Source organism: Pieris brassicae, chromosome 2 (genome assembly GCF_905147105.1).
Source record: "Pieris brassicae chromosome 2, ilPieBrab1.1, whole genome shotgun sequence".
NCBI classification, from domain to species: Eukaryota; Metazoa; Arthropoda; class Insecta; order Lepidoptera; family Pieridae; genus Pieris; species Pieris brassicae.
The window spans coordinates 6,867,432-6,879,313 of record NC_059666.1 but is presented as its reverse complement, the minus strand read 5'-3'; the positions used below and the strand labels follow the sequence as shown (position 1 = coordinate 6,879,313).

The 11,882-nt window shown below is 35.1% G+C and overlaps 1 protein-coding gene across 3 annotated transcripts in view; it reads right to left on the bottom strand.

Annotated features, from left to right (window-relative positions):
- Nucleotides 1-9,906: 9,906 nt before the first annotated feature.
- Nucleotides 9,907-11,882, bottom strand: part of LOC123720386 (somatostatin receptor type 2-like) — a 95,403-nt gene continuing 93,427 nt past the window's right edge. For all 3 annotated transcript variants that reach the window (XM_045676972.1, XM_045676974.1, XM_045676973.1), the window contains one exon: nucleotides 9,907-11,812. In XM_045676972.1, coding sequence (XP_045532928.1) covers nucleotides 10,517-11,761 — 1,245 coding nt within the window. In that variant the 5' untranslated portion in view covers nucleotides 11,762-11,812 and the 3' untranslated portion in view covers nucleotides 9,907-10,516. The remainder of the gene's footprint in view (nucleotides 11,813-11,882) is intronic.

The window sequence follows — 11,882 nt, the reverse complement described above, 5'->3', positions numbered from 1 at the left end:
AATGTAATTTTCGTAAACCTTTAGTAAATTAGAAAATAAAAACCTTTTAAAATTTCACGGGATTTCATTCAGAAGACTTAATTTCTTAACAGCTTATTTACGTCAAATTTTAATATTTAAAGGTGTACCCATTTGTAAATAATTGATAATTTCTTGTTAAACCTAAATCATCTGTAAGAACGTTTATAAAGGACTGCATACAGTTCAGAAAGATATTGCTCTTTGGTTGAGATAACAATTCAGTTGCGATTTCAAATTGTTTTCGATTGTTTTTTGTGAAGAGTGTGAAATGTTTTAAGACCTCAGATTCTCAGCTCAGAAGCTCAGCGAAAAAGCAGGATTTTTTTATCCATGATACAAAAACACGTTGAAGTCTTCACAGTGATGTCATGATTAATCATTCAATGTTTCATGAAAAATATTCAAGAAAGTTACAAGCATTTTCTATTTCTTTTGTTATTCGTCGAAACCCTTTATCTTAATGGCTTAACATTTTTTGTCTCCCTGCAAAGGTCCGTCTACAAGGAATTTAAAAAAATAATATTATCTAAATATCCCCCGCGTATTATGCCTGACAGATATACCCTGACGTTGTAGATATGGAACGTATTAAAATCGTAACATTTGCCCTTATATAAAGGGCAGCGTTCATGAAAAATTTAATTAAATAATAGTATGCTTAGATTATATTCTAATAAAATTGTAATTTTGAATAAGAAAATAAGCGATGTGTTTACTTAAATTCAATATATTAACGCTTTCATAAAATCACGGAAACCAGATATAAAAATCCATTAGTAGTTAGGATTCGAATGCGCGACGGTGAGGCTGAATTTAACTGTCGAATTCTGCTAATGATAAAAAATTTAATCCGTTTAATTAGTAACCCTAAGCGGTGAAAAGTCATTAAAATCAAACCTAAAATGTACACTAAATTTCAAAATAGAAAGCTTCTTTTGTTACCACAATTCATCTCACGTAAATTAGCAAATCATTTATCCTAACAGTAAGTATACGTTTTCTTTCCGGTTCACATCGTAAAAGAAACACATTTTCTACATATTCTCCAACAAGTAAACACATTTAATCTTTGTTTATGTTGTGTCGTCTGCATAGATTACACTGCTTAGCATACTGATAGCGGGCATGGGGCATGGAACGGCATTATTTCCCGCCACTTTGTGCCGCGAGTACACGAGCCATCAGCCCGCCACATTTAGATCTATTTATGCGTCTACAATGGAAATTGAAAGTGAAAATTTAACTAAACAATCTGGCAGTTGCCCTAAGACAGTGTTTTTATTGCAAACGTTATCTTGTTTGGGTATATATCTTAGTGTAAGTTATATTCAAAGCTTAATGATAAGACGATGTTTTAATTCTGTTTATAATCTTTTGAAACATATAAATGCTCGTTTGATTATTTAGGTAGACATATTAGTATATTGTAGCATACGTACAATTTTGTGGAAATATGTTCACGCCTAAAAATCTATAGTTAAGCCAGTAGACTATTTTAGATATTTGTCATTGGTTTATCGCCTCTGCAGTTTTGTGGGGATGCAATCGAATAGGCAACTTTCCAACATGCGGCAGAGACATGGCGGGCATAGTAATATTTAGTTAAAAATAGACACTGACAGAGATGTATGTCTGAGTGTTCTAGAGAGTTTTAAGACTGTGCAGTTGCTCTAAATTGTCCTGTTTAACTTGCTGGCAAGGTTATGGAAACAATAGAAAAACAGTTATGAATATATATTTACATTGGGTTTGTCAGGCGTTGTTCCTGAACAAAACGCCACACCTGCCGGGTCAAAAGACTCAAAGCTCGGTGCCACTATTAATCTTTGTGAAGCCGTCTGGCCGTCGAGGGGCGACCGGTTCAGGTGTATGTCTAGCTTTACACGCTAGGGCTAGACCATAACAATGATAAATATAATAATCTCGTGTTCTAGGGCTTACGATAACATAGGTGACTGATGACATTTGTTATTTGTTGATGTTAATTTTAACAGAATAATGTACATATTAAAGTTCTTATAATAATGACATTGTTTGTAGAATGTTTGAATTTATTACCCAAAATTTTCGTTAAAGTTGAGGCGGTGTTCATCGACTAAAAAATTTCGATCTCCTCCTCTTAGTTTATAAATCCCACAGGACAGCTAGTATTCTTTCATAATTTCTGTTAATAATGATTTTCTTAAGGCTATCTTTTGGATGGGACTGGTTATTACGATGGGTTAAGTTATTTAATTTGTAGTAATAATATGTAAAATTGCACAAATATCGTTAACGAATGTTTGGTGATGAATTCTTTCTGAAATTTAACGAGATCTGATAGTTAATAAAAATAATAGTTGCTTAATTCAAAAGATGTATGAAAAGTGCATGTGTCATCCCTACAGTGCAGTGTGGTTAAATCCCAAGAGGGCGCGTCTTTGTCGCATCACAGCCGATTATTGCCCACAATATATCATTGTCTACCCCGCACCTCGTCCACCACTAAATCCTTTCATTGTACCATCTCAATACTTTTTATTCGAGACTGTTTTCTCCGTTTTATTGCTGTAATTTCTTTCTCAAGTATGACTTACTATGAAAAGAAGTTTAAGATAAGTGTCGTATCTCAACCGGAATGATGAATTCGGTGTCTGTTAGACTGAAAGTCCTTAGAGGTGATACACCACAATGTGTTTTAGTGCCTTCAATAATAATATGAAGAAATCAAAAGACGTGATAGCACTGCGGGCCTCTTAATATTTGGTACGTTGTTTAACAATAAGTCGAATTTTCCCAAAAATATTTCGATTGTTGTCCACATAGTGGTGGTAGGCAAAAAAAAGTTTCATACTGGACTAAGATGCGTCTTCCTTATCTCATGGAACTTCAGATGGCTAATAAAAACCCAAGTTTAATTTATACGGCTAAGTAAAAGAAGCAATTATAAGTTTGCGGGTCGCGAGTGCCTTACAGACATTTTGATGACTCAGCCCAGCCCCTGCATACATTGTACGGGGCTCGTTAAAACTTTCACGACGTGTTTTGGACATGTTTCCCAATGATTTTATGCCCGTTACCCCTTATTTTATTTACCGACTTAAAAAAGGGAGGTTTTCGGTTTGACCTATCGTATGTGGTATTGTTGAAAATTGTTGAAATTAGACGGTAATTGATGATCTATTAAAGCCAAATATATACGTAACGCCAAATTTTGTAAGTGTATGTTAAACATGCTCCTGGATAGTTGCACTGTTCAAAAAATTGTCAACGTGTGTACTAGGTATATTATTATTTATTTTTGTTTCACTTTAATAAGACGGACGGAGGTACCTAATTAAATTTTCCCATTTCAGTTGACAGAATTTCAAAGTCGGTTGAATTTTTTAAATTACTTTCATTCTATATTAGTTGTCGTCCAGTCAATTCGGTCCATACGTCATATAACTTTTTCTATCAACCAGTTGCTTCTGCGATAAGTACTGAACGCGCTAACTAAATAAAAATATTGATCATGGTTACTCATCTAAATAGCAAATAGAAAAAAACTTACTTATTTATAAGACATCTAAATTTAAAAGACACAAGGTGAAACTCAAAGTCTGTATTCGCCGTCTTACTGCAGTGAGTATCTCGATTGTCACAGAATTTTTAGAAATTTTTACGGTTTCATAAGACTATTCGATCGTATTGCTGATTGGACTGAATGAATGACTGAATTGTCAACGTTCACTATGGATCGTCATTCAGAATAGATTCTATATCTACTATAGTCACTTGAAATTTCAATTACCCTACGTATAAGGCGACCTCCGTTTGTTTGTTTTTGAGAAGCCGTCATACGGATCAAATATACTTGACTTCACCTTCATTTGAACTTCAATAGAAATTATATGTTCTACAATTATATTTATTAAAGATTTAAGTTGGTGCCTGGTAGATAGTAGGTACTAGTGAACTCAAAGCGATACAGCGAGGAAATGCTGCCAGCGTTAAAGTACACTGCCACAGGGACCAAATTTTTTAAATTTGTTTTGATTTTCTTTACAATTTTAATTATAGATTTGTAAGTTAATAAAATTATAAATATTGTATAATATTATTAAAATATTTTTGAATGATTAATGGTAATCATAGTAACAAACGTGGTAGGTATTTAACATTTAATATACGATTTTTTTGAAACCGTCAGTCTCATTATATATTTCGCTACCATATTCTAATTATTATAGAAGCAATGAGGTCGTGTTGTTGCATTTGTGCATAATCCCAATGTATGATAACATGAATCCGGTCCGCATAAAATGATAATACATATTCCAAACAGATTCGTTGTAATCAGGGCGCAGATAAGCAGATTATATTTTGGATTCACAATTTGTTGAATAAAAGATGTTCGTTCGTTTCAATTTAGGTTATAAACGCCTATTTCATATATTCCTAATAGGTAATTGCGTGATAATAAAAATATTAAAACCAATGGCATATTTATTTGATATTATTTTCCGACGTATGCCTGGCGCACTCTGTCGATTTTTGGGTCTAACATATGCAGGTACTGTAGATGAGTGTGAAAAGTATATTATTGCACAGGTGTGATTCGAACGTCCTCTGTACACTGCGTAGTACAAATATATAATTGTATGGCGTAAGTAAGTAGCCTTGGACACCATAGCCTACATTGCCAAAAGAGTGCAAGTCGTTTTTCTCGCCACGCCGCACTCAACAACATTAAATGCCGTTCTCTTGCCTCTGTCAATGTTCCAGCACTTATGAAGCCAACTGGCATCGCAAGGGACGATGGCAAGCGGCTGGATGGGATGTCGTTGATCTCTTGGAAAACGGGCTTTAGTATGTGACTACTTCACACTACTTGTGTGGACACGTTGGGGAAATCCAACTCCTGTTTGCAAAACAGCTGGGTCGGCCACATAGCAGGCAGAAAATAATAAACGGCACATATATAAGAGTCTTTCCACCAACTTCGATTTTCTTCCCTTTGGAGCACTTTTGGGAGATTTATGTTGAGCCTGATAGATAGAAATATTACTTTGTAGCTTTAGAAAATTGTAAATACAAATTATACACGTATATTATATGGCGTTGTCATATTAAAGGATTTATGGATGTTAAAATATTCTGTCAGCACCACTTCTTTGTGGAACGAGCAGTCAGTAGAGGTATTTCTAGACCGATAGAAGCCTTCAGCTCACCTCACAAGCCTCCATGCGTTGCTCTGTCTGCTCGTCATCATTACCATAAAGAATATAATAATTTAAAATTATATTTTTTCTATATGACTGGGTTAAAATGAATTGTATTGCAATTATGTAAGCACTGTCTATGATCTATGTCATTAGGGATACCTTCGCCAAATACTACTGTGCGCAATACCTTATAAGACCTTATGCTCTGCTAGGATATAGTTTTATACGTATAATCTATTTATCATATATATTATTGTCCCACGATACCTTACACGAGAGCGGCGAGATGTTTGAAATAATTAATTAATGGTCCTACCAACGCCTTTGTTCACTCACAAACATGAAAATGTAATAAATTACTTATCTTGACTTCAGAACAATAAGTCTTTGTGAGACTTTGGAATTACTTGTAATTCTAACATAATATATTACCTTTATGTGATAAAAAGAATTCTCTTTAACTTGACAACGTTAAATAAGAACGGTTTTTTTTTTAAATTTTCTATAGAATCAGTAAGTCACCCTTTATGGAAAGCAGCCCATAATTTTTAAATATAATTGTAATATTTGAACACAATTTAATCCTTTAATACTTTACAGTGTTGAAGAAGTATGTAAAGTCAGTCTGGTTATCCATATCACAGGTTCTTACCTAGTCTGGAAACCAGTCTCCCAATACCTTCTCAACTCAATCTTATTATATGTTGCAAATGTTATATGGGAGAAAATAAAGAAATTATTATTATTATTATGTGACGTTCCAATACCATGATCTGGCGTTTGCACTCAAGCGGTAGACTTTAATTTCTAGGCACAATTAGTATATGCTCGTACGGTGTACTTTGTGATGACCAAAAACATTAACTACTATGCACAGAATACTGATCACTTACATGCAAAAGCAATTACAGATTTAGTTGTCCTTAGATTATTAGATTAGAAGGTTATTAAGATATAGAATATTGCTTTACGCATGGTTTTCTATCTAAATACTGTCACAATCTTATATGTATATATAATTTACAATAATAATAATTATTGTAACAATTAACAAACAAATTTATTGTGAAACATTAATTATTGATACTTATAATTTACGATTTTAGTAATATATTGAAATAACTAGCTTGAGTTTACTAATATATTGAAGCCAATTAAAATTGACTAATGTTATGTCCAATACTTTTGTAACATACTTCAGTTACCATCGACCAATTGTCACAGTAATACCGTCCTCAGAGGCATCATCGAATATAACTATTACCGAAGTCACTGATTAAACGAATTAAGTAGTAACGATTTGAAATAAATTCGTAAATTTTTTGTATTTAATGAAAATAAATGTTTATTCAATAAATAGTCATCGATATCTGGAAAAATCGTAATATTTTATTTTATCATTATGACATATTTAGTTCCTATCACAATATGTTCTTTTCTGCATATTACTTTTACAAAATAATGTTGATGTTTCACATCTGCCATGCGTCCCGTGACGGCTCACATTTTTTTGTGTTAGTTTTTGTCTGGAGAAAGTTCTAATGAAAAAAAAAATTCACGGAACACTTTTTTTAAATCAATAAAGACACCCAGCGCCATTTTTTAGAGTCAATGTTTTGCTTTATATCACTAATGAGATCAGCTATAGCTGATAAAGTGCTGCTTTTTGATCTAAAACCGTATGGGCGTTTTAAATAAAATTATTAGTTTGTAAGTAAGTACTTAACTTTAAAATTAAGTATTCATGACCTTTTGTTTTTTGTTTTTTCAATGCATTTCACAGCTTTTGAACTTCAAACTTTTTATGGCGTTTGACATAACATTGACAAAATGTGTGCAGCAAATATCGTCAAAGAGGATGTAAAAAAATGAATATCGTTTGCAAAAAATGCTACGATCGGAGTTATTATAATAATATAAAATATTATAAAATAATTAAAGTCGCTAATTGTTTGTGGCGTAAATCTTGAAAATCCATGTTTTTCACACGGCCAGTTATAGGCCTATTCCTACGTCGGAATACCAACAAAACTATTTATATACGCGCCAGAAAAACAAACAAAGAATGTTAAATATCATCACGTATTTTTAGTTAATTATACCAATTCGAAATCAATATTCATAGTTTAAATAAATATATTAAAAATCTATTTGAGCTGTTTCGTGTTTCATCTAGTAAAAAACTTAAATGTCAATTATCCCCAGGTATATTTATCGAGTATATTCGTCTGATCATGTCTGCAAATAAGGCTCCGTGTACTGTAGTGGTATATCGGCCACAATAAGTAATTGACCTACATGCTTAATTCAATATCATCCGATCGAATAGTGACGCAAGTCCTATGTGTGCTACAAGTAAACAACATATGAGATTTGTGCTAATAGTGTAAGTAATATTAGCCCGTATCGGTCACTGGGTCAATACATCGACTTAAAAAAAATATTTTGAATTTAATTTTTTTTGTTTTAACCAGCAGTATCTCGCGATTATATACGTACGCACTTCAACCGCATGTTATCATCATCATTTATTACACAGCCTGTGTATTTGGTCCATTTTTGGACTAAGGCTTTCTCCAGAACGCCCCCTACTGGCCTCTCTGTATCCACTGGGCGCAAAATCTCCTTGACGATGTCGTCAGTCCACCTAGTCGGTGGGCAGCTGCACAGTCCTTTGTTCTGCCGGGGTCTCCATTCAAGGAGACTGCGGGTCCATCGGTTTTTGTCCAGTTTAATCGAGAGATCGTCTTTAGGCCCACCTTCGCTGACTCCCGGCTTAGTTCGCTGATAATGGTAGCAATATCCTCAGGGCTATCAGCAAATAAGACCATATCATCAGCAAATCTCAAACTGCCAAAGACTGACAACAGTCTTTGGCCGTCAGTGTTGATTCGTTTATAATCATCCTACGGTGGTATCTTCAAGGAGTTTTCAAGAGCCGTAGTGAAAAGTTTCGGAAAGATAGTATCTCCCTGTCCTACTCCTCTCTCCATCCGAAACTTATTCGTTTTATTTTGTATGTGACACATGATTTGGCGTGGTCTTGCAAGTTCTTCAGAACAGTAATGTATCGTTCGTCGATTCTGCAGTCTACAGCATTTTCTCTACAGCGCATGCTTCCAGTGTATCGAAAGTCTTTTCATTGCCTACGAATGTGATGATGATAGGCTTCTAGTATTCATTACATTTCTGAATAGGGGTTATAATTGTTTGCAGTTGATCGCAAGTGCTATAACCAGTTCGAAATCCAGCTTGGTCTTGTGGTTGATACGCGTCTAGTTTATTGATTAGTTTGTTAAAAAATTATTATTAAGATTTGACACAAATATAATATGTAGATTGTAGGTGATACAAAGTTCACCGGGTCATCTGGTACTTAATAAAACACTAATTGCAGCTTATATTAAGTAAAGTTGTTATTATAATGCAACTATATATTAGTACAAGTTGTCCCGCATATTGCAAAGAACTTCTTGGCGTTCGTTGTTGTTATCATTAATCACAAAAGATGCCACCATTTTTTTTACTTCATGCCAGGCATGTATAAGATAAGCGTTTACATGTCTTAAATTCGATATTGGAGACACAAAATGTACGGATGTAGTTATTACATACGTTTATTTTTAGCACCGAATTCCTAAAATTTCTCAAATAGGATCTTAAAGAAGATTGTATCACTATACACTTACACACTATATGTATACATACATTCATGCTCGTTTAATACATTTAATTCTCTTGACTCATGTTTATTTATTTATTAATGCAACCCGCATCACACATCAACTTTAACAGTTGAAATTAATTAAAAAATATTTTGGAAATGTAAAAAAAATAACTTAATAATAACGAATTTAAAGAGTAGGAAACAATCAGTAAAAACGACCCCATTACCGAATATATCAAGCTCTGAATGACAAGTGTTATTTCTTTTTATTTGAGTGACCTTAACTCCTAGGTTGGTTTTAATAGCTGTTTGATACATTTAATTCTCAGTCCATTACAAACTTGCAATACGCGCCTTGTATTTCTTTACGGAACATAATCTAATATCAACCTAATGGTAGCCTTATGATTGTATGGCGTGATTATGGTTAGGCCCACCCAACATCACCGTCTCATAATGTCGTAACGTCGTATTTGTATGCAAATACCACTCATGTGTATGTAAATGTAGGCCAAGATGTGTGTCAATTTGTCTGCCACGCTTAACGAGGCGACATTACAAATTGCTCCCCTTTTCTATTACAACTTTTGTTTGAAAAAAATTACACTTGTTTATTGTTATTGAAATGTCACTGGTACTTGAAAAATACCTCTTAAAGTTAATTGATACTAATTTTAGTTTCACATCTAAATAAAACGTAGGCGTACGTTATTTACAATACTTTTTAGAAAAATATAAGAAATATCAATGAAACACACATATAATCATATGTTTACGCCATTACCAGCTTACAATATTAACCTTATTATTCATTAGCAGCGGTTGATTGTTGGGAAAGAAAGCGTCCTTTCAATAGTCGTCCAATTACATTTTGTCGTAAAAACATAAAAGGTTCTGTAAATTTTCTTTTATAATAAAAGAACAAACGAGGTGGTTTAATTATAATATGAAAAAATATGTATTGATAAAGGTTTAAAGTAAAACACTTTTTGAATATTAATAATAATTTAATTAATATAACTTTGACAATATGACAATTATAAGTATTTACAGGATATGTACATTTTTACATAATATTAACTGGTATACAAACATTTATTGATTATTCGCCTTGCGAGAGCCTATCTAAACTTAATAAATTCTTCGTTACAACCCTAGGCCGAAACAAATTGTCTCACACTGCTGAACACTTAATAACCGCACGCGCCAATATTTTACTTCCCTTTTAGTCGTAACACTGAAACTTGAAAGACATTTGACAGAGACGCAACAGGGCTCGTGTCTTGTACCTGTCAAAGGCTTCAACACTTAAACATACAGAAGGTCACTTACACACAACACCGATGACAGAAAACGACAAATATATTTAAATTATTTATATTTTACAATTTGGTCCAAATTTCGAACCACATATGCAATAAGTGAAAATTTGCTCTTGAGTCAATATGCCATAGCAAAAACGGCTTACATTTCTATAACTCCCAATTTAGCCGTTTAGTACGCTATGGCTTTCAGCTTAAGAACAAGCTGGTGACCTTCTGTATATATTATAATTTGGTTAAATCTAGTCTATGGAGACGATGAGCGAATCTTCGTCAAGTAGCGGGGCAGAGGGCTCGCGGACGCGGCGCGAGGCCCTCACTCAGAGGCGCGTGTGTGTAAGGCCATTGGGAGTTATTAGTGGCGTTAAAGTAGATGGCCGTGCCTCCAAGTGCAATGGCTCACCGGCGGCAAATGACTGTGACGTCACCGCAGTCGACGCTTCAGAACGGGATCCGGCCACCGCCGCGCCTGTGCGCCTCACTCCAACGCCGGCGCGGCTTTGAGTCCTCGCTGTTCCACCACCCTTCTTCCGTGGTATGACACTGTTTTCAACATGCAATGCTGCATTTACATCCTTTCCGGCGGCACAGGTACACGCTTTCAGAAAACTCTTCTTGAAATTGTCACTCAGAAAGGCGTATAGGATGGGATTCATAGCGGAGTTACTGTAGCTAAAGCAGGCAGCGACCAGAAATACGGTAATAGTTATTCGACTCGCACATTCTGTTGGAGGCGAATAGATAAGAGCCACTTGGAAAGTCCAGTAAGGAAGCCAGCACATTACATACACAGCTATCACGGTAAGCACGAGGCGAGTAACTTTCCGGTGAGACCGTTTCTTCTCTTTGGACTTATTTTTTGGTCCAACCGTCTTTAGTTTTCGAATGACTAGACAGTAGAAGATAAATATGAGCGTTAAAGGTGCCGCAAAGCCGAGAGCAAAGGAATACAGGGTGAATGTTCTTGATCCTTTATTGAAATCACGCTCTGGCCAGACAATATTACAGGAAACGCCATTCTCGGTTGGTATTAGGGTGGTATACATAAATATAGGTGTCATGACAAGCGCGGAGGCTGTCCAGGCTGTAGCAGCTACGACTCGAGATACAAAGGGTGTACGGAAACGTGGGGCTGCTATAGGATGGCAAACTGCTATGTAGCGATCTGCACTCATAATGCAGTGGAAAATACTACTCGTAAACTGATTAATGCCTGTCGATATCATGTACGCTTTGCACATGAATCTTCCAAAGGGCCAAGCGCCTCGTGACATGGTAACGATGAGAAAGGGTATGCCTATAAGGAAGCATTCATCAGCGATGGCTAAATTGACAATGTACATATTAGTGACCGTCTGCATCTTGGAGTACCGTAGCACTACGTAGATGACGAGTGTGTTGCCCAGGAGCCCTACTACGCATACAATTGCATACAGCAACTCCGTAACCACATACACGACGGGCAAGTTTATATTAGGACAGTTCTCGAATGTGTTGTTGAAGGTACTGTTATCATCATACAGGTAGTTGCCGCTGCCATACATCTCCACGTCTTCGAGCTCCATTTTCACGGATTTGTTATGCCACTTGTCGACGTTAGCAGCAGGACTATTTACCTGGAAAAGAAATAAGAATTATTCAATAAAAGATAATTTTTCTGGTCTGTTTAGGTCATCAGAAATTACT